The 27,751-nt window shown below is 57.5% G+C and overlaps 1 protein-coding gene across 10 annotated transcripts in view; it reads left to right on the top strand.

Moving 5' to 3' along the window:
* AGAP1 (ArfGAP with GTPase domain, ankyrin repeat and PH domain 1) overlaps positions 1–27,751 on the top strand; it is a 391,784-nt gene that overhangs the window by 288,108 nt on the left and 75,925 nt on the right. For all 10 annotated transcript variants that reach the window (XM_037069293.1, XM_037069292.1, XM_037069291.1 and 7 more), the window contains one exon: positions 12,725–12,886. In XM_037069293.1, the coding sequence (XP_036925188.1) occupies positions 12,725–12,886 (162 nt within the window). The remainder of the gene's footprint in view (positions 1–12,724; positions 12,887–27,751) is intronic.

The raw sequence follows: 27,751 nt of genomic DNA, 5'->3' as shown, positions 1-27,751 counted from the left end.
AGCCGATGTCTCAATTTGATTGCTGTCAACCTCAGCTGGTCCACCCGGCTGGCCACAGAGCATCGTCCAGCAAGAGATCTCCAGCACGCGGCTTCACAGACCACTTCTGACACATCCGATCAGTCACGGCACCTTCTCCGCACACTGCACGAATCTTCTTTTTTTTTCGCATTCCGGTTGCATTTTTCCCTTTGAAATAATAAAGCATAGTAGGCTGAAAACGTTGCATATTTTGTTCCACCTTCAATATTAAAATGGCCACAGAAAATTCACCAATTTTGATTAGTTATTTAAGGCACACTGATGTGACAGCTGCCACAATACAATCTAACAGAATTGCTTCTAATGAAGACGGCACCACTAGAGCTATCTTACAGGAAAACAAATTTTCTGGCCAACCCAGTAATGACTTAGAAGATATTCACATCACAATTGTCGTCATCCTACGAACTGGCTTCCGCATCCCTCTCCTGTGGTCTGGCCCCGGGGCCTTTGCACGTGCTGTGTCGGGAGCCTCCCACTGTGCACATGGGGCGTGTGTGACCAAGGCCCGTCCTCTCCCTGCTGTACATTTCCGCGTGCCAATTACTGCTTTCTGGCAACCACTGGAAGGCACTCCCCAGTTACGTCACCCGTTCTCTCCCCCCATGGACTCCAACTGTCTTACGGGTGAGGGTGCTGTTTAGCCCACGTCTCGGATGCCTCGGCCTGGAGCAGGGAATGCGTTGGTCTGCATCTGCCCTGCGGCGATGTTCCCTCTGGTTTTGTGGAATGATGTGAAGAGCTGAGAGTCGAAACCTACCGTGCCCCCGCGTGGCCCACGCCAGGCACACCTGGAGGCTTAGGGAGGCGGCACCGTTCCCGTGTTGAAATGAGGAAGCCAAGTCTCAGAACGTGAGTCGTTCACTCAAGGTTACGCAGCCAGTGAGGATCCGCCGTGTGATGTGTAGACGGGGCCCCGTGTGTGCCCCCCTGCACACGCGTGTGTGGGGAGAGTTACGAGACTGGAAAGGGGGGGCGATACCCAGGATTTTAACTGTTTCCCCCCCCGTTTCATTTCAGGAATGAACACGTGTTATTCATGAAAAAAAGGTTTTGTTTTCAAAACTGAATCCTGTAGTAGAAAGATTCCGAATTTCCACTTGCACTTGGTCAGGGACAGGTTCTGTTTGAAACTTTATCAAAAAAGTGAGAGCAGTGAGTCTTTGTGATGCGAGAAAGTGGCCCTTACCCGGCAGCGACCGAGGCAAGAAGCCCCAAGGGGATCTTGGAGGCTTGGGGGTGGGGATGGGAAGCAGTGTGGGGGAGACCAGGGTCAGACACCCGGTCCCTGCCCCGTGCTGCCACTGGTCACCCGATGAAGAGCATTGCCGAGGCGCAGGAAGCCCCTCACGTTCCAGGGCAGCCAGGGGCCCACCCCCAGGGCGAAGGAGAGCTGCTCACAGCTGTGAAGGGGTGCAGTGGGGTGGGCTGCAGCCTCCCAGGGGCTTGGTGGGAGCCCCTGGGCCTGTGCGGGGGTGTGCGGGGCATGAGGGTGGCTGCAGGCAGGCTCCTGTGTGGACAGAGACTCTCGTTTTTACTTTTTCCTGGAGATGTGTGTTAGGTCGAACACGCCCTTGTGCTCCAACAGAGTGTGGTGTCGGGCTGTGCCTGCAGCGGGGCCGGAAGAACCTGTGCACGTCCCGCTCACACCTCCGTTCTGCTGCTGGAGCCCCCAGGTCGCTGGCCCGCCTTCTCCCTTCACAGCAAACCCAGCGCAGCACGCGTCCCCGAGCAGCCGAGGCTCTGGGGCTGCCCTTGAGCCAGCCTCCTGAGCTCCATTCTTGTGCCCATTTGGCATAGGAAGCCCGTTAGTTCCACGGCACGTTCCTCCTTCCATTTTCCACTCATCCTCCTGAAATAAGAACCAGGCTCGCTTACCGGCCCCAGCCACACAGCTGATCCCCGCCCTCCCGGCTCCGGTGGAGCCGAGCTCCCCGAGCTGGCCATGCTGCCTCTCCCTGGCTCATGGAGCGTCCATGACGCTCCTGCCCCATTTTGGACGGCCGCCCTTGCACTGCTGGATGTCGTTCGCGCTGCGTGGCAAGGTCTGGGGGAAGGCGGAGGCCTCGAGCTGGAAAAGGCACTTGCAATTCATGGAAGGAACTGAGGACGTGGGCTGCTTCCCTTGGCCAGCCCAAGCCTGGGGGATCGAGGGCACTGAAACGCCCCGAAGGTGCTCCGCGGCAGCCCTTCACTGCTCAGAAACGGCCAATGAGGTGTTTGCTGGAGACTGCGGGGCGTGGGGAGGGCGTCTGGCCGGGTTACAGTCCCCGGGGGCCTGGACACTGGTAGAAAAGGCAGTCTTTCTTCAGGACCCAGGAACCCTTCCTCCCGGTGGGCACTCGAAGTCCTTCCACTCCCCGGCAAGTGACAGACCCCAGAGACGGCAGGAGACAGCCAGCTGTGGGGCCACCTGTGCCATAGGACGTCACAGAGTGTGGGCCAGAAGGTGTTCAAGGGGGAATCACAGATCTCAGAAAGCTGCTGAGGAACCCATGAGAAGAGGAAAAGACCGCATTCCTGAGCACAGGGGGGGGGGGGCAGGGTTGGGGGGGCCCCCGCATCCGGCCAGGAGGGTGGTGGGCAGGCTGTCTTTTAACCTCCCCCCAGGGGACGCCAGGCGGCCAGGGAAGAATAGGAACCGGGCCCCTTTGATGAAAAGCCAGCTGCAGATTCCCTCCGGGCTGCTGCTGCTGCTCCCTCCGCTGACCCCTCTGCCAGCCCCAGGGGGCCGGGCTCGGCTTCAGGAAGGAGAGAAAACTGCTACTGTTTGGGAACACAGCCTTGCCTTTCCTTTTGCAGCAGTCTCCCCAAGGATCCGCCACAAGGTCTGGCTGAGCCATGTTGACAAAGTTGCAGCCGTGGTGAAGAAAATGCTCTCAACTCAAAGCCCATCCGACACAGGGTCTCCACACACTTTATCTCATTGTGTTTGTATTATTTTTGCTGGGACAGAGCCCACACTCCGCAATGGTCACAGAGGGAATATGCTAAAACTGTTGTGGCGCAAACGAAGTCAGTCAGTTCCTTGCTTGAAAGAATGTTCTAGAATTAATGCTGAATTGATGTTTTTGTCAGAGGTAGGTTTAATCCTCGTTCTCGAACACCGCCGTCACACTCTGAGTGGCTCCTCGTTCAGAAAACGGAGACGCCGAAGCGAGGGCTGTGGCTCTGGCTGGTGAGCTCGGACGGCTGAAGGAGGTCGCGCTCCGAACAGCACTTGGGAAACGCTGCGGCGGGGTCCGCGGCTCTGAACGGGGACCTCGCTCATCTTCCTCCGCAGGGCTGTTGGCGGAGGCGGGCATCCCGAGTGCGGTGCCCGGCTGACCTCCGGGCGAGTGGGAGCCGACTGCTGCCTTCCCCGGGCACGTGCTCTGGTGGGCGGTTGATTCGAGGTGGTCACGACACGCAGTGCACACGTGTGTCGCTTCAGGCCCGTGTTCTGAGTGGCTGCTCCCTTTTCACAAAGCCTCTTCCTTGACTAAAGCTTCGTCGTCATCGTCATGGTTAGATTTCCCCCCGGCCTGGGTTGGTTTTTGTCATTTTTGGAAATGGCTGCAGAGTGGGATTACGATGTGGTGGCCCTAAGGTAATAATTAACCTGGGGGCAGACTTACCCTGGGGTTGTCCCCAGCGAGGCAGGATCCACGCCCCCTGGGTGAGGTGGGTAGGGTGGGGCCTTTGGGTCTCCTGGGTCCCATCCATAGGAGCCACTCATTTGCGCCCGGACGGAATGGGCACTGTCCCCATACCCTAGATGAGGGGACTCTCCACGCACCTCCCGCCTCGCCAGCCTGCCGGCCCCCCGGTGCACAGGGCGGCCTGACACCGTCGGATCTCAGAGCGCGCTGCGTGCAAGAGACGGTCGGGCTCCGGCGGGGAGGGGAAACTCCAGCCCAGGTCTTGGGTGGACTTGGAACGGTCTGCTGTGACCGGCTTGTTTGCCACTTTATCTGGGGAACCTGCTGTCACCCTGCCTGCTACATAGTTGTGACCTGGTGACTGCTGGGCCAGTCCATTTAGTTTCCCCGTGAACTAAGAAACAGTCTCTCCTTCACCAATAGCTTCGACTCGGGTAGTTTGAACAGGTCGGCCGCCTCCCGCGTCGTAGGACACTCGCTGTTGTCAAGGTCTCCATCCATCCTTGTGGACTGCAGCTGGCCGTCCCGACCCTGGCGCCTCGTCCGGCGGGAAATCTCTAGCAAGAACCCTCCCTAGCCCCTTCTGACGGGTTCTGTCCGTCACAGCACCTTCTCCATGCACTACACACGTCTGTTTTTGGTTTCAACTGTGTTTTTACTCTTCCTGAAATAAGGAGGCATCACACACCGAAACTGTTGCTCTTTTACTCCATCTTCTGTGTTGAAATGGCTGCCCCAAAACTCACCCATTTTGATCGGTTTTATTTTTGAACGCATGCTGGTACGACAGCCGCCACGATGTGGTCTAACAAAATCGTGTCTGATAAAGTTAGACACCTCAGCACTGCTAGAACCGTCAAACGGAAGGAAACAAACTCCCGCTGACCAGGACTTCGAAGACAGCATTTTCACGGCGTCGTCAGAGGGGAAGGCCGTCGGCGTCACCGGCGAGAATGCAGTGCCAGGTGGTTCTCAGCCCTCAGTGCACAGGTGGGGCTGTTGTCTGGACTTTGCCACTGCAGGGGCCTCGAGGGCCCCTCGTTGGGGACATGAGTGGGTTGATAATGTCAGGTTGTCAGGCAGGGGACGGGACAGGGTGGCCACGGCCCTGAAATGCGCATATTAGTAAAACACACAGCGGGCAGCGGTCAGCAGCCACGGGCTAGCGGAGTTCTGAAACAGTGGGAAGGGAAACACCCTCTTCAGGGGCGGTCAGCCCACACTCGGACAGACATCCTCACATTTAGCTGTCGGCCTGGGAGGCCGCTGACATCGCGCCTCCATCTGCAGCCCTGCACGTACAGACAGGCTGGCGCTTGGACTCGCCTGCTAGGTTTTTGCACTGTTGACGGTGTCTGTTCTTTAAACCCATCCCGTCTCTCTGTTTTACCTGGTGCTGTTTCCCGAGGCCCTGAAAGAGCGCCTCCCACCGGCAGGGGGGCGGTCCCATGGCCGGTCGGACACGACCTGGTGTCTGAGCGTGCCCTGGCACACGCTCCCTTAACGTGCGGTTGGGTCACCCCCCTGGCGATGCGCGTCCCCACCTGTGGCCTGTGTGGTGGCAGGCGCCCCCATGGAGCTGGCTCTGTGCGAGTCACCTGCGGCTGCGTCACCAGGGGGACCCAGCGCTTCAGAGCCGGCCTGCGAAGCACGGGAGGCCCGTCCCCCACCCTGAGCCCTCTGACTGGGGCGATTGTTAGGGCCCAGGTGCGGCAGGAAGGACGGAGCCTCCGAGGCGCGCGGCACTCTTTCAAGTGGCCTGGCCTTCCGTGTGAGGCACCTGATACCTCGGGGCTGCTGCTCGAAGGGCGGCATGCCACCCACTGTCACTAAAGGCTTGGGAACCACAAGGGACCCCTTTCATTCGCAAAGCACCTGTCCTGTGGTTTACGACGAGGTCGTGAAATTCTGTAGGATCAGAGTTTGATTTCAGGTGTTATTTTAAATGTGCAGAAGATGTTATGATTTGTGACTTTGCGGATTAGCGTTTGATGGTATCCAAAACACACACCATTGACTTCAAACAGAGTAAAAGATGACGCGTGACCCCTGAAGAAAGTGGAGAACTTTTTTAAGAGGAGGTAAAACTTGTCGTTTTCCTATGGTAATAACTTATTCTTCAAAGTGCCTAGGACTGTGAGGATTATTATTCATTCAGATTTTTAAAGCTGGTGTTTAAATGGTATTTAAAACATCTAGGTCTCAAATGCACAGTTGTAGACTTGCCGGGGTTCTGTTTGCTTGGCATTCAGAGGCTCGAGCCAGAGTTCTGCCCTTTTCTTCCTGCCTCAGCTGGTGTCTTGGACTGGCCTTGGCTTCAGAGACCTTTTGGCTGGACGCCCGTGCTCCGCACCCGGTGCCTACTGGCCGCTGGGCTGCAGAGCAGCGCTGAATCCAAGGGGTGCTGTCGCCTAGGGGAGAGTCCCCTTGGCCAAGTGCAGTACTCAGAGCTGAGGGGCGGCAGCCTGCATGTGGTCGTGGCTGCAGGAGCCCCAGAGCCGCGGTCACCAGCACCGCCCTTCATCCACCTTCAATCTTGCCCGTTGCATCCGGATCTGCCCCGTCCTGGCTGGTGGTGGAGCGTCTGCCCCTCGGTTACCCTCTGCTCCGTCAGAGATGCAAGTTTCCGAGCCGCAGTTCTGCACCGAGAGTCTTTTAACTTTCGGAGGGTGCTGGTTTTAAAGAGCTTGATCACCCTTTGCTTCCATGTTGCCGTGGCTTTTGAGATTGAGGGAGGTGACAGTCTGCAGTGACCTGCCACCCCCATCCTCCGTGTTCACTTTTGTCCCCAGCGTTTATCATCCCTCTACTGTGTGAGTGTTGCTGGTGTCTCCTGGTCAGGGTGTCAGCCACGTGGCATGGGCACTGCACTCCGTGTTCTGGTTCCTTCCATCGCTGTAGTTCTGGAAGAGAGCAGGGCTTGGGGAGTGGGTCTATCTGGTCTGTCTGGCCCCACGCCAAGCTCATGGTGGAAGGACCGTGTGGTTTGGTGTGGATGGCCAGGGGCGATGGCCCGTGCACCCCAAGGGGGCGCTGCTGTTGACAGAGATGGAGGGAAGCAGGTGTTGTGGGTTGTGCAGGTCAAGAACCAGGTGTTCGGGAGGGCCCTTTATTTTATCTGTTTTACCTGTGAGGAAACTGGGCTAGGAGATCAGTCACCCAAAGTCACATGGCCAGGTGGCCAGGCTGGGATTTGGAAGTGGCCTCGGGATTTTGCAGCTGTGCCAATTCCTCTTTGTGGGACCCACCATGTGGCCCCGCTCCCTTCCCCTCTGTGCCACTCGATGCGACCATGCTGGGGACAGCAACTCCTCTGTCGGGCAGCAGGCAGGAGTGGGGCCCGAGTCAGCCAGCAGCCTCCAGGCTTCAGGGAGCTGGTGGCTCAGATGCTCCTGGCACTGCTGGTGGTCGCGCACAGAACTTCCAGAAGCCCCTCAGTGCGTTTCCAGGCCCCACAAACGTTCACCCTCTCGGCCCCTGCTTTAGAAGCTGTCCTGATGTCATAGTGTACACAAAGGCACTGAGTTCAAAAATTTGAAATCTGTCTACTCAGTAAAGAAACAATTCAGCAGACTAAGGAGCGCTGCGTGCATCAGGATGTGGAAACAGTGGAAGTTTTTATACATTTAACCCTCAGCGGGTCAGCGGGACGGTGCGTCAGGGTCACACCGCCACCTGTCTTCAGCCTGCGTGTGCCAGGTTTTCGTCAGCCTGGGGACACCAGCACGCTCCTCCTCCAAACCACATGGTGTGGGTCAGCGAAGAGCCCGGATGTGCCGTCAAGAAGGGGCGGGTTTCGGTGTTTTCTCGTCCTTGGAGCTGAATGAACCACTCTGGCGTGTTCAGCACCCTGGACAGAGCCTGCCACCGCCTTTCTGGGCAGAAGGCTGCCCCCGGGGCCTCAGGCAGGACACCTGTGCCCAGCAGGTAACTGGGCTCCTTGTGACTGGTGATAGGAACAGCCAAGTGTCTGAAGACTGGAAATTCGCGTCATCAGAGAGGGGTGTATGTTTAATTAACTTCTCCGTATTTAATTTTCTGCCAGACACGCTGGGCCTTTTCCCAGCCTGCTCAGCCAGGGGCGCCTTTGTGCAAAACAGCGTCTCTGTCACGTAGCAGCCAGAGCCCCAAACTCGGGCAACGTGGCTGGCTGGAGAGAAACAGGGTCCCGTGTAGGGAAATCATCTCACCGGATGGCGCTGCTCTGAGCACCCCCAAGCCTGTTGGAGCCCCAGAAGCATGTCAGCTGTGGGCAGCTCACACCCCAGCAAAAGTCAGCCAGGAAGCAAGCTAACCTCTGACCCCAGAAACACCACACCCCACTTGATCCTCTTCCGGGTTTTCTCGGCACGTTCCCACGCCCACGTCCCAGGTGCTGCCTCACTGCACCCCTCCCCGCCTGTTCCTTGTTGTCATCGCCTGAAGAAGGTGATTGGATCCCGTGGGGGCTGGCCGTCGGGCCTGGGGAAAAACGAGGGGCTTGTGGGGTGTCTGCTGTGGGCGAGGCGACAACGGATGCAGAGAAAGCGGAGTGCACCGGGTGGGAGGGAAGGACAGGAGGACACGGGGCTGGGGGCTGGGCCCGCACTCCCCAGGACAGGGAGGGGACGGGGCTAGCAGTGGCCGCAGGCGGGGGCAGCCACCTCAGTCTCCTTTGGGGCTCGAGTCTGGCCCATGGCCTTCAGCTTCCATTCCTGAGTGTCCCCAAGCCCCTTCCTGATCCTCCAGCCTGGTGCCAACCCTGCACCACACTGGACAGTCCAGCCGACCGGCTCTGTCTTCCGTATTCAATTGCTTCATACTGTGTGACAACATGGTGGCTGCTCTCTAGAGTTTTCTTTTCCAGAAAAGCAGCTTCGTCGAGAGAAAACACACACAATGTGCGGTCCACCTACTTAAGGCAGCCGGGCCCCTCGGTCACTTCTGGTGTGCTCGCAGAGACGTGCGGCCGCCCCAGAGTTAGTCTGAGGACCTTCCAGCCGCCTCCCAGAGAAACCTGCACCCTGGTCAGCAACCGGAACCTGTGCTGGTCTCCGCCGAGGCTTGATCACATGCTCCGTGCATCAGGGCTCCAAGTAAATACGGGGTCTCTGAGAGTCCGGCCCGTCCGGCCCCTTTGGGGAGACATCCCGCCAGCACTGGACGGGCCAGGAAGGCACTGCTGCTCTGTGTTCCGTGCCGCTCCCCTCCCCCGCCATGTCCCTCTCCTCCGCACTTCTGTGACTCAGTCTGGCACTGTGTTGTCTCTTCCTTTGCCCCAACACCTGTCATCTTCCCCGACCCCCCGTCGTGTCCCCGCTGCCCCTTCTTCTGACGCCGTGCACCTCTGTGCGCACGTCTCGAGCGGCACAGGGAGCGGACAATGCGGCCGGCTCTGAACCGTCTTCAGAGCTGGGGATCCAAGTCCGCCTCCCCCGCTGGCAGCTCCCGTCAAAGGGCTGTATGAGGGGCGAGGGTTTGAACTCCGCTTCACACTCACCTTTCAACAGCGGCCGGGGTGTTATGATTGCCTCGGGGGCAGGGGTGGCCTGTCCTTTATTTACCCGCCCGCACATCTCTCTGAGCTTCAGAAGGGGCTGCGTGTGTGTTCAAGACCCAAGTAACGCTCTGCGCTGCCTTGTCTCGGAGGGGGCGTGTCGTGGTGTGCCAGCAGCCAGAAAGACTTCGTCTTTGGTTTTTAGGGTCTTAACCCTCAACTGAGCACCTGCGCTGAGACAAACAGCCCTGTCTTTGATCACTTTGAATTCTTTTAATACCAAAAAAGGGGTTTTTGCTGACATATTGTTCCTAACACTGCCGAGGGGGTGAGTTGGGGCATCTGTGCGAGGGAGGAGAGCCAGTACGTACCCGGCCACCCTGTCCCCTTTTCCTCTTCACCCCCTGCTTCTGTGACCGTGCATTTAAAGTGTGTAGTGTCTTCAACCAGCATGGAGGAAGTTCCCAGTTGGCCAGCCCTGGGGCCCACCAACAGCTCCTCCAGACAGTGGGTAGCCCCCCACTGCCCTTCTCCGCATCCCCCCTCCAAGTCAAGGCCCAGGGCTCCCAGAAATACAGGCTGCAAATCTGGGGGTGGGGGGCCGACCTCTGACCTCGTTGGGTCCTGGGGATGTGCATCGGAGGGCCAGTGGCAGGGGTCACAGAACTCGTGGTGGTCCATGGGAAGCGGGCACAGCGGGGCGGGGTCTGTCTGAGAGCCAGCCAGGAGAGCGGAAGCCCACCCACGCCCCTGGCGCCGGCGGTTCTTGCCGAGGTGCGCCCTCAGCAGTCCATCGGAAGCAGCCCAGCTAATGATTGGCTGGGCAGATATCAGAAGAGAGTTAATTGTCAGGTTCGACAGGGCATCTTGTCAGCGGAGATAAGTTGTCACGGTTTCCACTTGAGCTGAAACTAAATGATTGTAAAATAAGTTATGAGCGTCCTTGGGCCTGCCTGCCGGGATGACGGCTGAGGACCCGTCCCCGCCCGTCCGTCGGGCGGGCTGCCTGAGATTTATGCGAGCGGAGTGTTATTTTATTCCTCTGGTCATGCCTGTCAGCTCCCGAGTGAGGAGGGAGGCTGCTCCTCACACTCACACTTCACATCCCGTGCTCGGAGAGACTGCAGGCTGTTATCGTTATTGCTCCGATTATGTATTTTGGGGGTGTACGTCGAGCATTGATGCCCGATTGGGAAGAACTAACGGCCGGCACTGAGCGCGCGGGATGGCAGTGGACCGGCCCAGCCGGCTCGGCGCCACGCGGCCCCGGGGCCCTGCAGCGCCGTCCAAGCCACGTTAGATGTGGAGTAATGAGGCGCTTGCTTTTCTAACTCGGTGTGCCTTTTTCTCTCCGCCTCGCCCCTCCTGTAGCAGTTAATGCGATCGACAGTGGTCGCCTGCCGTGGTGCCCAGGAATTGATACAGAAAACAGTGACCCACAGTGAAGGGATTATTTGCAGGCAGTCAGGAGGTGCCGGGGTGTTGCCAGTGGAGCTTATTTACAGCGTCCGAGCTCGGCTGGGCTTTCGGGGCCTCTTCACTTTGAGGGTTACCTTGTCAGGCAGCCGAGTCGTTGGGAGCAACAGGCGTGGAAGCCTGGTGTGTTTGGACCACTCATATTTAAACTGAGGAGTGTCCACTGCTCTTGGAAATGAGTTCTGAAGACCTACAAGCCAGGGGCACTAATGTCCTGGTGCCGGGCTCAGGGACCTGGTTCACTAGAAACCGTGGGCCCCTCCACGGGGGTCCCTGGCCACTCCTGATGGCCGCCTGCCTTGGCCTCCCTGGCCCGGCACATTGCCCCTCCTGACTTCTGCGGTAATTTGCCGCTGCGACCCCCTCCTGAGCCGTGGCTGTAGTTGGTACTGCTGGCCACGGCCTTCCCACCTGGACCTGGCATGCAGAGCATCCTCTAGGTGAACAAGTGCTTTGGTGGCAGCTACCTGTCCTTGCCCCACCGTGTACACACCCCTTTAGCCTGTCCACTGTTGCTTACCTTTCTCGACATGTGACAGAATTTTCTAGAATTCCACACAGTGAAGGGATTTGAAACGCAGTTTGTGTTCAAGTATCTTTGGAGTTGAAATGATGTCACCCCTCCACCCAAAACCATTTCCCCAATAACAGCCGGCGCCTCCTGTGGGCTGCAAGCCCCTCCCCTCTGGGGTGCCTCCCCCCACCCCCCTTCCTCGCAGCCCAGCCTCTCCAGGTCTCCGTGCGTCAAACCCACTGCTGTGTTTCTCCGTTAGGGCCGACTCTTCGCCACATCCGGGCTTACCTCAGAGCTCCCCTTCTCGGTGAGACCTGCCCTGACCACCGATTTGAAATGGCAGCCCCCACCCCTGGCACCACCCCCACTTCCAGGCCTCCTCACACCCAGTCCTCTCCTCACACCCACCGCCTGCAGAAGGACACTGGCTTGTGGGCCGTCTGCTCCCGCATGCTGGATGCAGTGCGTTGTCCGTCTTTCTCGGCGGTGGGTCCTGCGTGTCTAGAAACGCAGCCCAGCCGCAAGTGCTGACTGGAGGGAGACACCAAGGCGTGGGCAGAGCCGGGGTGGGGGGGGGGGGGTGTTGCTCCACCAGTTTGCAGCCTCTCGCTGTTCAGCTGAGTCACGCGGCCGTTGCTGGTCTCCCAGCAGGACGGTGGCCTTCTCCACGATAAAGATAAATACAGGCATGACAAATTGCCCCTAAAATATTCCAAACGGTGCCCACAAATCAGAAGTCGTTGGGTCTGCTCCATCGACTTGCAAACACCAGGTCTGGGCGTCAGTGAGAGGCCTGCTGTCCCCACCAGTAGAGTGTCCCCACGGTCCGGGCAGCGCTGGAGCTGGACTGTCAGGGACCCCTGCGCCCCGTGTGCTCACACGGAAGGTGGCCTTTGCCTACACGTCTCTGAGCGCCTCGCTTTCGTTTCCAACCCTGTGAGGCGAGGATGGAAAGAGAGCAGGCGACCGACACGCAGGTGCTGCCCGCTTCCCTTCTGCAGGCCCCCAGTGCCACGTGGCGGGGACGTCAGCCTCTCCGTGGCTCGCAGGCGGTGCCAAAACAGGTGCCTGCATGCATGGCGGGAGGCGCGTCAACCCAAGGAGCCCCAAGACTCTGGTTTCCTCTGCCCCTTTCTTTGCTAAATAAGTGGCAGACCGCGTGGCAGTAGGCTCGAGTGTAGGGTGAGGACCGCGCGTAATACAGACAGTGACACACCCAAGTGGGCAGTTAACTAACATCCATCACCACAGCTCCGGAGTTCTTGTGATGAGAGCTTTGGGCGCCTGTTCTCTCAGCAGCGTTCAGATGGACGGTACAGCACTGGAAACCGTGCGTGTCACACACAGAATTACGTTCTGGGCTCTGTGGCCCGTTACAACTCAGTGCGGTGTCACTAGAAGTCTGTGCCTGTCCACCAGCTCCCTTCCGGGCTGGTCGCCCGGGCCTCCCGTCCTGCAGGGCCGTGCATCGCACGCTGTGGGACGCGCCTGCCTTTCCAGCGGCGGGCGTTTGGAGGGCCGGGGCTCCCGGTGTCCGCGCAGCCTGCTGACCTGCTCTGCTTTCCGCCCCCGCAGACCCCGGGCTGGGCGACTCCCTGGGCTCCAGCCCCAGCGTCTCCAGCACCGCCAGCCCCAAGCTCGACCCGCCCCCGTCCCCCCACGCCAACCGGAAGAAGCACCGGAGGAAGAAGAGCACCAGCAACTTCAGAGCCGACGGCCTGTCAGGCCCCGCGGAAGGTAAGGGCTCTGTCGCGGTGCGTCGAGGCTTCCCAGTCCGTGTGACGTCACACGCCCTGAGGACCACAGGTGGGCAGTGACAGGGTGGCTGCAGGGGCGCTTTGTTCCCGCGGTGGCACTTCAGGCCCTCGGGGCCTTCTCCTCGCCGACTGGGCTGGAGATCATCTGCCAAACAAGCTGTCACCCGGCAGCAGTGGCATTGGTGTCCCATCATGTGCCTGTCGGTTCTCTGTTCCTTGCGGCCACCTGGCCACGGCCACCTGGGCCGACAGCACCCACACCCACTGAGAGTGCCACGCGGTCTGTCCCTGGCAGAGAGGCACCTCTCCTGGTTTAGGGGTCTTCCCTCCTGGCGGGAGACCTGATTCCAACCTGACACCCTCCCCTCGGAGCCTGCCACTCTGTGGTGGCGTCACACACAGCCCTGGGGTCACGGCTTGTGTCTCGTCCCCTCTGACATGTCATGTCCTCAGTTTTCTTTCTCTGTGATGCTGGATGTAATCTTCCCAAAGTATCCTTCCGGGGGATTCACAGTTCTTTTCCACAGACGCCTGTGGGGGCACATGCGCACCCACATCCATTAGGATGGGTGGGGCCAACGCGGTGTCTGCGCCTAAGTTAAAGGTGCCCTTCGGGGGGGAACTGGAGCTCCCCGATGTTGCCACGTGGCGCCAGCTGCTGCTGTGTGGCGGCAGAAGGGCATGCTGTCCCGGCCCCGGGACCACCTTTACAGCCTCAGTGTGTTGTCTCTGTTTCCCCCACACTCGTCTCCTTGCGTGGCCGTTCGCAGTGGAGTTGCACTGTTAGCTATGGCAATGTGGCAGGAAGCGGCCTGTCCCCTCCTGCTGTCCCTCCCAGGGGAGCCCGCCAACCCACGGTGCGCACGTGAGCAGAGGGAGGGCGGAGCTCCCGGCCTGCATGCTGGGCGTGGCGTTCGCCCCAGTTCCGTGCGTCGGGCTGCAGCATCGTTTCAGGTTGACGAGGACACCGAGGGTCGGGTGCTGGGCAGCCCACGGGGGCTCTGACGGCGGCTGAGCAGAGGAGCGTCCGGAAGCTTTGCTTCCTCCCCAGGTTTCTCGCCAGGTTGCCTCCCATAGGTCCCCTGCTGACAAGGTCAGCCAGCGAAGGCGGGTCTTCTCCTGTTACTGTCAGTGAGGGCGATTCCGGCAGTATCACCTGTGGTGAAAGTGACATTGTGGGCGGACACGCCCACCCAGATGCCACCAAGATGCTCCCTCGCTGCCCCCTGGAGGAGGGTTAGGCCACAGGCACCACACGCTGGTGCGACTCCTTCAACCCCTGTCCGCAGAGATCGCCACCACGCCCACTCCACACCAGGTCAGGTGAAGTCAGGAAGCAGCGCAGCCTCTCACCAGAGTGGGCCCTGTGTGCCCCCCACGCCCAGGGGAGAGGAAGACAGCTTTAGAGGAAAGCCGTGGCCCACTTCACACATAAACATCTTACTGGGTTTTGTGCGTGTTTCCAGCCAGTGACTCTTCCACAAAGTGCCGCTTGGCAGAAACTGACCACCAAGGCTGCCTGTAACCACACTGTGCAGTCCTCACACCTTTCGACGCTCCCACCCACCTACGGGCGTGGTGAGACCACGAGAGTGCGACGTGGCCTCCACCTCAGTTAGGAGCAGCTGCACGTTCCACTGGGCGGCTGGTTCAAACCAACCGGCGTCAGCCCGCGGGGAGCTCGGAGGAAGTTTCAGAAGCGACCGTGAGCTTGTCTGGAGCCCTTAGTGTGTCCAGGCCACTTCCCGAGTCCCCAAGGCTATGCAACAGCGCGCTTCGAACAGGAGCCTGCAACGAGACTGCCACAGACGACGCAGCCAAAACAGCTGTGGCGGAAACAGGCTCCCAGGTGCCCTAGAAAAGCCCAAATTAGAGATGAGCGTGGTGTCTCAAGCACAGATCACGAGTGACAGTTTGTGTGTTCAGAAGTTCACTGCCAGCGGTCAGAGGGGGAACCGACCTCCCCTCCCAGCTGAGGTACGAGAGTGTTGTCTCGGTGATGCCCATGGCCCTGACGTCTCTCCGACAGACAAGGAGGCATAAAAAGACAGCATGTCATTTCTCCCTAGTAAGAGTTACCTGTCAAGCTCCAGACGAGTCGCTTTTCTGAGACAGACGGTGTTTCGGTGCTTCTGAAGCTTTTCTTCCCCCACATTCTGACGTCTCTGAAGTCCCAGTGCATCTGTGTGGCGGAGGCCATTTGGCCTTCAACAGTATTTCTCAGTCTAGGCACCTCTGAACTCAAAGTGCACTGCGTAAACCATGGAAATTTCAGCGTTCCGCTCTTGAAATTAAAGCTGGTAGTGCTTCATTTTTAGAGGCTAAAAATCGCGATCTGGGAGAACATTCCTGTCTCTCCTGCTGGCACCGTCACCGCCGGGGCTGTTGGCCGAGCTCACGCAGGAAAGGTTCAGTTGCAGGTATAAAACATTTTACAAGANTGACGTCTCTGAAGTCCCAGTGCATCTGTGTGGCGGAGGCCATTTGGGATTCAACAGTATTTCTCAGTCTAGGCACCTCTGAACTCAAAGTGCACTGCGTAAACCATGGAAATTTCAGCGTTCCGCTCTTGAAATTAAAGCTGGTAGTGCTTCGTTTTTAGAGGCTAAAAATCGCGATCTGGGAGAACACTCCTGTCTCTCCTGCTGGCACCGTCACCGCCGGGGCTGTTGGCCGAGCTCACGCAGGAGAGGTTCAGTTGCAGGTATAAAACATTTTACAAGATGTTTTGTGAAGTAGTTGGGTTTTATGGTTTGTGGTGTACCCCACTGGGACAAGCGATTGGACTTAATTCCCTTTGGAGTATTAAAAAAAAAAAATTCCACTGAAAGTCTTGCAGGGCTCTGGGGAAAACACAGAGCCGCCCAGCCTGGGTTGTTGAGGGGATTCAACCAGAGGCGTGTCCACAGAGCCATGGGGCAAAACCCCAGGGGTGTGCCGGGACCTGTGGTCTTCACCTAGGGACACGTCCAACCGGCGGTGACCCAGAGGAAGAGGGAGCCCAGGGGAGGCGCCCTACCCTCACTCTCCCTTCCCCGCTGCCTCTGGCCTCCTGTGCGCCCCACTCCGTGACCAAACACCCAGCAGCCAGAGGGAAGGAGCAGCCCCCGTGCTGGCTGGGGTGGGGCAGGAAAGGGAAAGACCAGCCAGAATCTGCGGCGCGCACGGGCCCAGCACAGGGCATCCTGCCAGTCCCTGGCAGTTGTGCTGCCGACCCCGCTGCCCGCCTTTTGTGCCACAGGAGACCAGGAGCTTCCTACGAGCAGGGCATGTGCTGTCCATCTCTATCCCTGAGGGCCTGGCCCGAGCCAGCTGTTGGGGGGACGGAGCTCTGAGCTCTCCCCATGCCAGGCATGAAAGGAGCCGCACACGGACCCTGCAGGCTCTGGCACCGAGTGGACTTGGGTCGTGCCCACTCCAAAGGCAGAGGCTCAAGTGTGTGGCATCCTTACTCGTGTTGCTCAGAGGCAGGAAGCCTCTGCCCGTGGTGGGCTCTGGGCGCGGCCAGTGGAAGACAGTGGTCCTGTCCCAGGGAACAGGAACTAATCCCACACCGGATGGTGGGAGATGCTGCTACCGAGCTTACGCAGGGCGGTCATTTTCTCCTATCTACAAGTTTTTGAAAAGATTTTATTATTTTTAGAGAGAGGGGAAGGGAGGGAGAAAGAGAGGGAGAGAAACACTGATGTGTGAAAGACACATCAGTTGGTTGCTTCTCATGGGCTCCCAGCTGGAGACCTGGTCTGCAGTGCAGGCGTGTGGCCCCACCAGGAACTGATCCGGCGACCCCTCGGTTCGCAGGGCAGCATTCTGTCCACTGAGCCACACCAGCCAGGGCTATTTACAATTTCAAATGGATGGAGTGAGTCCAGTAGCTTACAGGAGCAGATGCTGAGACGGAAGAATTTCTTTATAAATATTTTGAGTTCTGATGTGGCAAGTGGGGGGCTTGTGTACAATGAGTTGCATGAGAGATGTTGCCTGGTCACACCTGTCCCTCCGTAACCATTGGTGTGATTTCAGGGGCCAACAGTGTGAAGCAGTGCAGCCCCCCGTCCCCCTTAAGGAAGCATGAGGTCCGAGCCAGGGCAGTGGGCTCGCTTGCGCACAGTGCTGTCCTCTGTCATTAAAGCAGAAGGGCCCAGAGAGGTGGCTGGGCGCCCTGGGGTCCCCAGGCTGAGACCAGAGCTGCTGCCTTTGGAAGGCTGGGTGGTGCTGCCGTGCTGGCCCCAGAAGGACCCCTGTGGGTCCCCAGCGTACGTTGTCCTCATGGGGCACTTGGTCCCGATCTGTCTGCCGGAAGCCTCCCTGAACTGTAGGGCCCTCCTTCATCTCAGGAAGTAAGTGAGGTTTTCAAAGACTGTGGCCATTGTAATAGTACGGACCTCGGTGGGGTCTGTGTGCGGGAGCCCAGGCAGTTGGGAATTCAGCACCAGGGCCCCCCAGCCCTGAGTGGAACCGGGGGTGGGGGGGGAGTGACTTGGAGCCAATGCCCCGTGGCCTTGGCATGAGAAATGGGGAGGCGGCGTGAAGCTTTAGAACGAACAAAACAAAAAAACCCTCAGGTATCCCATTGAACACACCATTGGGAATACCGGCTATTGAAACAGTCAGTGTGAGGCTCAGATAAACGTTGCGGACTCTGCTCTGTGGCGACTGAGACCGTCAGAAGTAAACCTGGGCGTTGGCGCGAGGAGCAGCGATGGGGCCGATGCTCAGGCCTTGGCGGGAACCTCTGAAGGGAACAAGCAGTCTTGCGACAAAGGACAGGGCACAGAGGCAGCAGCCGCGTTCCAGGGTGGAAGTCCTGGCTTGTCCTGGACACTCCTGTTGGGTTTCACTGGGACCAGCGGTGGAAGCCTCAAGGAGACAGACGTCGCTTCCAACACTGAAAAGACTCCTCATATGAGCTGGGGGGCTGCCCAGAGGGGCAGGGGCTCCTTTGCCCCTGCAGCAGGTGCAGCACTGGCTGGGCCATCGCTGTGGGCGTGGGGTTCTGGAAGGAGCCTGTTCATGGCGGGAACTGAGCCAAAGGGTGCGAGCCCACGGAGCTCGGGCAGTGGGGCCTGGCGGGTCTGTGACAACGTGCCACCTTGTGGTGCTGTCTCTGAACTGACCTGCTTTCTCGGCATCTTGGTGCCCAGGCCATGGTCCCTGGAACCAAGAGCAGTCCCTGCAGCCCGGTCTGTGGCCCAGCATCCGGCAGCTCTCGTTAGTGTCATAACATTCATGCAAGTTTGCGTCGAGCGCTAATTTCCCTGCTCCCCCAGTGACGAGGTGGAAGTAGAGAGAGGTTAAGTGGCTTTCTTGTTCAGGGTCAGGTTGCCGGTAGGTGACGGAACTGTCTCTTGATTCTCTGCCTCAAACTCTTTCCACCAGGCGGAAAGTGCGTCTTTGAGGTGTGCGCCACGGCTTTTGAATCTCGGAGCGGGGCCGACGGTGCAGCTTCCTTGATATTTCTCAGATTCCATGTAAAGACACTGACTTTTATACGGCTCACAGCACCTACAAGTTGTGCCGCACAGATCTCCCTGTTCAAAAGCGGGCCGGTCCGGATTCACCCAGCCTTCTCCTATCAGAGGGCGTGCAGAAATCCCGTCGTGTTGTGTTTTTCCGCTCGGGTTCATGGTGCTTTGTTGTACAGGTCTCGGGAAGGACTTGATTCATCTTTCTCGTCATCAACAATCCCCTGGCTGTTCATCCTGGGTCTTTGCGGAAGCATTGTCTGCTGGGTCCTGGGTGGATATTGAAATATTATCTCGCAGAGGGGAAGTCTCGAACGGGCCTCTCTCCGTTCCGGCAGAAAATGAACCGTCCATCACCGCTGCACTCCCTGAGCAGGTAGAGGTGAGGCCCCGCGCCTGTTTACAAATTTCATTAACTCCAAGTTGCAAAGGTCGGCCCTGACTGGGCTTTGCTCCGCTCTTTCAAAGGCGAACCCGGCATTGTGAGTCATGCTATTCTTTCATCAAATATCAAGCAGCCAGCACAGAGGACGCGTGGTGTGTTTGGCTCTGTGGGAGACACCAGAGAGAAAGCTCGGTGCCTGTTGGCCCCCGGAGCCTGGAGATGAGACGCGCAGGAAGGTGCCCACAGGATTGGGGGCAGAGCGTTGAAAAGGCGTGGGCAGTTCCGAAGCAGGACGGACGGCATCGAGCTGTCCGAGCTCGGGGAAGCGGACCTGCTGCGCAGGCGGTTTCATTTTCGGCAGAGTTGCAGCGTGCTGGCTACCGCAGCCAAGGAAGTGCTGCAGAAAGCACCGCATTCCCGCTAAATGGTGTCTGTTGACAGCTCAGAAGCCCGCCGGTGGCGGCAGAATGAGTCGCAGACCCGGTTTTTGCTTTCACTTAGGCACTAAGGAACCAATGTTGCTGCTCTGAAGTTTTTAATGGGTTGATGTTTTGGAAGGCACTCTGGGCGGAAAGGAAAGAATTGTGCAGGAGGCGCGGTACAGCTTTATTTTTCCCCATTTGTGCTCTAATACTTGTGGTGAGAAATTAACGCCCAGGCCCACAGCAAGCCAGTCGAGCTGTGACACTGGGGGTGTCGTCTGCCATGCAGTTCGGGGCATCGCTGGCTGGTTTAGGGAGTTCGCACGTCATGAAAGGCAGGGCGGTTTGTTTCTTTGCTACTCAAGTGTTATCCCCACGATGTCCTGTCTTCGCTCTCCCCTTGGTCCGCAGGCACACACTGGTCACTCCGTGGTCGGGGCCCAGGGAAAGCCCTCCTAGTTTCTAGTTTAAATTTGTATTGTTTGGAGGTGTGGCTGGAGGGGGGGAGGGAAGATTTATGAGAGCTCTGCAGGTGCGGCTTCCAGGCAGCCCTCTTGGGTTTCCTCCTCCAGATACTTGCACATGTGCCTGCATGACAGCTCCCCTGAGTCACAGGAGAAGTGAGAAGTCTCCATAATCAGCTCCATTAAAAACTCCACAGCCCAGAGCAACTTTTGATAACAATTAAGGACATCTTAATTGAACTTCCTTGTCATTAAACCCATTGCTGAGCACACCTGTCTCAGTAAGCTCAACAGTCGACCATAGTGAATGTGAAAACCTAAGAATCAGAGCATTTTCCTGGAAGAGAAAAACGAGACAGGCAGGAACATGGACTCTGGGCAGGTTGCAGTGAGGCCTGCCAGGTCTGTCTGCCCAGGAGCTGCCATTCTAGGCCCGTGTATTCCAACGGGCTTGCTCACTGCCCGCAAACGAGGCCGTTTTTCCAAAGAGAATTCTCTGGCTGTGACTCTAGCTCCCATGAGAACGAGCTTGCTGAAACGGATCTGGGTCTACTGCAGACATTGACATTGTGGACGAGGCACCGTGGACTCAAAAGCCGCCATGCAGGGCAGAGTCCATCCAGCACACTCGCACACCCACCGCGGGCACTCACAGACCCTTTGTGGGAGTCAGCAGGTTGGGAATAAACAAAGGCAAGTCGATCGCGGCAGGACAGGCCGGAACAGAGGCTCCCATCGTTGCAAACGGACAACAAGAAAAGGGTTTTCGGTGCTGGGTTGTTTTTTTTTTTCTCTCTCTCTCTCTCTCTCCAAGTCCCGCACANACGAGGCACCGTGGACTCAAAAGCCGCCATGCAGGGCAGAGTCCATCCAGCACACTCGCACACCCACCGCGGGCACTCACAGACCCTTTGTGGGAGTCAGCAGGTCGGGAATAAACAAAGGCAAGTCGATCGCGGCAGGACAGGCCGGAACAGAGGCTCCCATCGTTGCAAACGGACAACAAGAAAAGGGTTTTCGGTGCTGGGTTGTGTTTTTTTCTCTCTCTCTCTCTCTCTCTCCAAGTCCCTCACAAACTAAAGAGCGAGGTTCAGTTCTGAGAAAGTGCATTGACCGCCTATGGCATGCTGAGAGCTCTGCCTGGGACTGTGTGGGGAGGGAGCCGAGTGGCCCCTGCCTACAGGACGCCCACCATCCAGTGAAGAAAGAAGACCCATAAATGGGCCGTGGCCACCGAGCTGCCGGTGCGGGGAGCCCGAGAACCCCGAGCTCCTGTAGTGTGGAGAATGGCTGTGTGGTTGGTCTCCTTCTGAGGTCACCAGGAACTTCGGGATCAGCTGGGGAGACTCCTGACAAAATGGGACGAACAGCCTCCCGGTCTTCCGCCGCCCAGCAGGGTGGGCTGGCCTTTGGAAAACACAGGCCGCTGTTGAGGCTCCTTTCTGAAAGTGCACACAGGCCATGGACCTAAATGCCCTTCTTGTTCCCTGAACTTAAAAGTGGGTCTTCTGCCCCGGGGCTCCGTCAGCGAGCAGCTCACAGACTCCGGCATCCGTGCCAGAACTCAGGACGGCACGTGGTCTAAGCCTGGGCTTGGACTTCCACCTCATGTGGGAGACCCCCGTCAGCTGACTTTCGGGGATTCCAAGATAATCTCTCGGAATCATTGGCTTGACGTTCTCAAAATATTGGCACTGTCAGGCTCTTTGGATGTCCCTTATGTTGGTGGCACAGTTGAGACCCAGTGTGGGGGGCTCTGCCCAGACCCAGGGCCCAGAGAGGTGGGGCCCGTCCTGCACAGCTGGTGTGCTCCGTGCCGGTCTAGTTGCTGGTATGCTTTTTCTACCTTTTGCCTCACTGCCTGTATTTAGCACAGTCAGTCCAGGGTGCACATTGAAACTCACGTTCAGAGAAAAAACAAGATGGCGTTTTCTTCTCCGACGCGCTGGAGGCTGGGCATCCGGGCTGAGGGGTTGGCCCACGTGGTTTCTCGCGAACACACCTTCGCATCGAGTCCGTCAGAGCCTCACCTTCGTGCCTAGCGCCGGAGAGAGGGTGCATCCTCCCCTTGTGAGGCCACTCTGTCCTCAGGGCCCCACCCTCGTGATCTCCCCGTCCCTAGCCACCACCAAATACCATCCCACTGAGTTAGGGCTTCAGCAGGTGAAACGGAGGGACACAACCCTTCTGCCCAGAAAGCCTCGCAGCTCTCTGCTCCGCTCTGGCGTCCCGTGTGCCCCCTGCCGCCCCACCCCCACCCCACCACTGTGAGGGAGGATGACAAAGAGGAAAAGTCTCCCAAGTCGGAAACCGTGCTCGCAGGAGCTCATCAGCAAGCCTGAAGGGAGGGAGCTGGATGGGGACGGGCCGTCACACCTGGTACCTCACTGTGTCCTTCCAGCAACCTGGTCCTGCCGCCAGGTGGGCCGTGCTGCCTCCGCATTGCCCACGAGGAACGAGGGTTAGTGGGGAAACACGACCTGCTGGCAACTGGCAGATGAGTGCAGGTTCCGGGGCTACGTCAGGCCTCTGGGCCTCAGCCCGAGGCTGCCTTTCCCAGCGTCAGCCTGCCGGCCTGGAAACAACACCTTCCCCCATTTTCATGTCCGTCCCTGCCCTCGGGGTCCCTGTTGTGACGTGGCCTCTGTGCGAACAGTGTTTCTCTTCTCCTGTGCACCTGTGTGTGCAGGCGCATGCACGCTCCGGCACACTCCGCGACAGACGGGCTGCCCTGCCTCAGCTCCTGTGCCGACGGTTGGAACCTGCTAGGTGTGGGCGGCAGCCACACTCCTGTCTGTGCTTCGAGGGGACGTGTCTCTTGAAACTTTTTGAACTCGGGGACATTGAACTGGGATGCCCCAAGGCTGAGTGTTCCAACTCGCCTTTGCTGGGGGGGGGGGGGCTCCGCCCCCACCTCCCTCCCTCTCGGAGTCCTCCGTGAGTGTTAATCAGCGCCTGCTGCTGTGGCCTGCGTGCTCTGGAGCCCTCGGGACACCACTGCGGTTGGAGGTTCGCTCTGTTTATTTAGTAATCTTCGCTGATGCCCTCCTGCCGCTCACCTCCGCCCCCCTCTCGTGGCAGACATCTGACGCCCGGGTCTGGAGCCCGGGGTGTCGCCCGCGATGAAAGAAGTCCGTCCTGTGCAGACTTCCGCAGGCGCAGCCATTCTCGCACGCACGGCGCCGCAAGGGCTTCTTTGTACGCGGGACACGGAGGGAATTGGCCATTTGTCTGCGGGGTAATGGGCTTTGCGGCGATATGAAAATCTCTCAAATGGTTAAATCCAGGGACATTATATCCGAGTGCATGAAAAGAGACGCGTGCACACAGTTTAATTCCATTTAATTTTTTAAGGGGGGAAAGAAAGCAAAGGGAAAATGTTTCAGTTTCTCTTAAGCTGATTTCTCTCTGCTTTCGCATGAAAGTGCCTTTCTAGTCGCCACACAGCGATGTGATCATTAGCTGCCACCTTGTCGCTGCCTCTGCGTGCAGTGAAATAAAAAAAAGAGGGAGAGGGGGAGAGACCAGGGGAGCTTGTGAAGTATGACTGCCTTTCCCAAGACTCATTGCCCGCGATTCGTACCGCTTGACAGTAATGATCTTATTACAGTACTCTGGACCTTGAAGAGATTTCATGAGGAGAGGGAAAGGACGGGGCTCCGTGTAATCAAGTGGCGCGGAATATGCCACGCGTTTTTGATCACACACTGATTGGGCACAGTTTTAGCCCATCTTCTAGTCAATTACGCATGGCCCCCGCGCTCCTGCGGCAGCGGGGGCCGCCGATGGCTGGCGCCCGGGCTCGGCCGCCAGCCAGGGGTCTGCGGAGCGCGCGCCGACTTCCCGGGGTAAGTGCCTTGTAGTTGGAATTGATCGCCTTTCTCTGGGTTTTGCTTAATAGCAAACTGCATCCGGCGGGGGCGCCGGCGGAAGATGGACGTCGGCGCCGCCGGCGCACCTGAACTCCCAGTCGGTTCCCAGGCCTCCCTTGTTTCCATCTAATTTCTGGCTAACGACAGACCGTTTGATGCTATTTGAGGCACTTCATGGCTCTCGCTGCCGAGCACACATGTTGAGCATCGAGGACAGGTTCAAGTACACGGCCACCGCGGGCAGGTTCCCAGATTAATTAATCTGGGTGAGGCGCCGAGCTTTGCGGAGATAGGTCTCTGCCAGCGAGTTCCATCTTGGCCGAAAAAAGAAAGCGTTAATTGTCTGGAAATATTCTCGTCCGCAGGAAAGCGGGTAATGAACGCTTCCTGCAGACGACAGGCTAGTCCCAGGTGGTGGCAAAGCCATCATGGGCGCGGCTGGGTTCGGCCGACTGCGCCGCCTTGGACTGGGAGGATGGCCCCTCACAGTGCGGACCCCTTTGCCGACCTGGCGAGGCCTAGTGAGGCTGGCATGGACGGGACCTCTCCTGCCAGGTCGCTCCACGTTGCTCGCACCGTGCAGCAAATGATAATATGCACGTAAGAGAAAACCGTTATAAATGAGGGGTTTTTTCTGCACCATGCCACACCTTTTTAATTTTTGTTTTATTTATTTTACTTTTTAATTATTGTTCAAGTATAGTTTCCTGTCTTATATTCCCAGCCCTGCCCACCCCCCAGTGCTCCCCACCTCCCTTCCATTTCCACCCCCCACCTTAGTTATCGTCCATGTGTCCTTTATACTTGTTCCTGTGAATCCTTCCCTTTTTCCCCCTGAAATTCCCTCCCCTCTCCCCTCTGGTCCCTGTCAGCCTGTTCTGTATTTCAGTGTCTTTGGTCATATTTTGCTTGCTTGTTTGTTTTGTTGTTTAGGTTCCTGTTAAAGGTGAGATCATATGGTATTTGTCTTTCACCGCCTGGCTTATTTCGCTCAGCACAATGCTCTCCAGCTCCACGCCACACCCTTATGCAGGTCCTTGCTGTGTAGAATCAGCAGCTAGGCCAACTTCAAAGTCCTTTGAAGGTTGTTGACATGCCGAGGCACGTGGTCAGTGGGAGGTGTCTCAGAAAATCTGAGTCCCCCCAGGAACTGGTATTGGGTGGCCTCCAGTGTTGATGACTGCCATAGGAGGTGGGAACCCCGGTGTCACACTGCCAGGCACCTCGGTGACCTGGCTGGACCCTTCCAGTGAAACAGGTGGCTGTGGTCTCCTTGGCTTTCCTCTGGCTCCTTGCTTTCTGCAGGTGGGAATAGCCTTCTTCCCCAGCAGCCCCCAGACACCATGACACACTGCAGGCAGGGCCACGCAACAAAACTGGGAGAAGTTTCCGGAAGCCCCACCTTCTTGTGCTATGTGCACACATGCACACGGCAGATTTATTTCTCAATTTTGTGACAATGAAGTCTTTTCTGTCACGATGTAGATTTAGTGCTTTGTCTTTAGAAAGAAAATCAAACACAAAGCAGAAAATGAGAACTGGACGTCTGCTGTAGACACCACAGCCAATTCCTGACTCTGGCTGCGTGCCACCACTGCGCGTGAACCCCGTGCCCCTCGTGACCCTCAGCCGTCTCCACAGCCACTGTCCTCCCCACCCTGCCTTCGGAAGGCTGGGTGGGTCGTTTTCAAGCGCTTTCCTCCCTCCAGGACTGGGCTTCTCTAAAGCTTTTTCTAGGGACTAGATTCACATAAAAGAGGATTTTTATAATCACAGTCAAAAGGATATTACTTAATTTTAATAAGCTCATGTTCAGGCCATTAAAAACTTGTCATTTTACCCATGGCTACGTTTCAATAGGTTGACAAGACATGTTTTTACAACAATTGGAAAACGTCAAATCCACAATTAGCAAATGATTGACGTGTTAGAGGCCGTAATTCCAGAAAGCTGGTGCCTCTGTGAGGCCATTTCCACCCTGGCAAACCTACCTGCGCAGGTGAGCCCGATAATTTCGTCAGTGAATGCAGACTGCCTCTTGTAATTAACAGGTAATTACCCTAAGAGGCCAGTTAATTAGTGCCAGCAGGTCAAGGATCAGCAAGTACCTCCTTGGTCTGTCTTCCTGCCCCAAGCATTGAAGTGTATTCCTCACCCAGCAAGGAAGGACTCCGGCTCCCAGCGGTAAGCTGGGTGGTGCGTCTGGGCTGGTAGGAGCCGCCTCTGTGTCGGTAGTTCGGGACAGCCTTCCTCCTAGCTCTTTCACATGGGGGTGGGGACAGGGTTGGGCCCTGTTTCCCTCTGAACAGCATAGAAATAGGCACCCACGGCCACTCACGGAGGGGAAGGACAGAGCCAGCCGGCCGCCACCCCCAACCCACACTGCTGTGCCAGGCACGGTTCCAGAATGTCAAGGAAGGGCCACTGGTTTTCCTTCCTTGTGGATGCATGCAGATGACTATGTTGCCATCGTCAGTGACCTGCCACCCTCTATTTCCCGTCGCTGCTAATTAGCTTAGTTTGCCCGGGAGAGTCATTTTCCCCCAGTTCATTTCCTTGAAGAATTCAAAGACGGTATTTGCAAAGCATTAATTTATAAACCAAATCTAGTCCTTGGTGTAACTTTTTTCCCAGCCCCAAAATACTTTGGATGATCCCTTCATGCTGCCAAGGTCAACACATAGTGTGGATGCGGTGGAAGATTACGAAAGCGGGTCTGCAAGGGGGCGTTCGCCGGCCGCAGGGCGTGCCCTGCAGTTGTCAAGGCAGGGAGCCTGGACAGGAGGCCTGCCTCTCCAGACGAGGGCCTCCTGGGGCACCTGGTGACCCCAGGGTGACGTGGGGGTGGGCCCTGGAGCCAGCAGGCGGCGGCTGGAGCAGGGGCCCAGGCGTGGCAGGAGATCAAGGGCTGCCACTGGGGACGGACTGGGCAGCGGCAGGTAGTGACCTGGCCCTTCCTGGGCTCCGCCCCTGCCCCCTCTCCAGGCTGTGCCCTCCGTGCCCCTCATTCTTGTTTTCTCTCTCATTTCACGCTTTCTGCTTCTTCCTCCGTCCGAGACTCTTCTTGGTTTTTCTCCCTTCTTTTACTTCCTCTTTTCCTTTTTCTCATCCACACCTTACTCTGTGTTTGTTTCTCTCTTGTTTTTGAACTTGCTTTTTATTGTGGTACGATATAGGATGTAAAACTTGCCATTTTTAAGTGTACAATCCAGCGACATCCATTGTGTCCCCAGAGTTGTGCAGCCGCCACCACCGGCCCTTTCCGAAGCGTTCCCTCACCCCAAACAGCAGCTCCGTGCCCATGAAGCAGTGACTGCCACTGCCCCGCCACCGCCCCTTGTCACCTCTGCCCCCCTTCCATCTCTATGGCATGGCTTGTTCTCCGTGTTTCGCGTAAAAGGAATCATGTCGTATTTGTCCTTTTGCATGTGACTTTTTTCACTGCGTATGGTGTTGTCAAGCGCCATCCGAGCCGTAGTCCTTTTTCCACCTAATTTTCCACTCGTGGGTTTACCTACGGACAGACCCCTGAGTCTGTCCAACCCTGGGCTGCGGCGCGGTGTCCAGTGGGCGCCAGGCACAGAGCTGCCTGAGCCCAGCTTCCCCCTTTGCAGTGCACACCCAGGGTGACGTTTAGCTTTTTGCGAAACCACCCAGTGTTTCCTGCACTGCTGGCCGGCGCCCCTGCGCCCTCATCCCTGACATGGGATTGAAGGCGCTCCTGTAATTGAATTAACTCTGGCTCCATCTTAATTATAAAAATATAGGACATTAATGTATTTCTAAATACTTTCTGTTTTTCTTTTGAAAAATCCTAATACTTGCAGTTAAAGCTTCCTTTTTTGTTGGTATGCGAGCACCGAGGGGAGCCGTGCCTGGCCCCCAGGAGTCAGCTACGTGCACGGGGCCTAGAACACTCCTTGGAAGCTCCCCTGGCTCCTCCGATGAGACCTTTCTGAGCTGCGGGTCGCAGTCCCCGAGAGCCCAGGGCCCCTTTCCTCAAGGGCCAGCCCCACACGAAGCCAGCAGCCATTTCTCACTGCCCCCGTTAGTCCACAAGGGTCGACTTTTCCCATCGTCTACAAACTGCTTGCATTTTTCCTCTAACTTCCCAGTAATGAGCAGCCGGTGGGAAACTGGAATCTTGAGGACAAGAGGTTATTACTCCTTCCTGCCGACTCCACTCCGGCCAAGATGAGCTTTTACGTTTCACTCCAGAACGAGCGGCAGAGCATCC

The sequence above is a fragment of the Sturnira hondurensis genome, unplaced genomic scaffold (assembly GCF_014824575.4).
Source record: "Sturnira hondurensis isolate 20B ecotype Veracruz unplaced genomic scaffold, ASM1482457v3 Scaffold0018493, whole genome shotgun sequence".
In the NCBI taxonomy this organism is placed as follows: domain Eukaryota; kingdom Metazoa; phylum Chordata; class Mammalia; order Chiroptera; family Phyllostomidae; genus Sturnira; species Sturnira hondurensis.
Note: the sequence above shows the minus strand (reverse complement) of the source record. Positions and strands in the feature narration are given on the sequence as shown.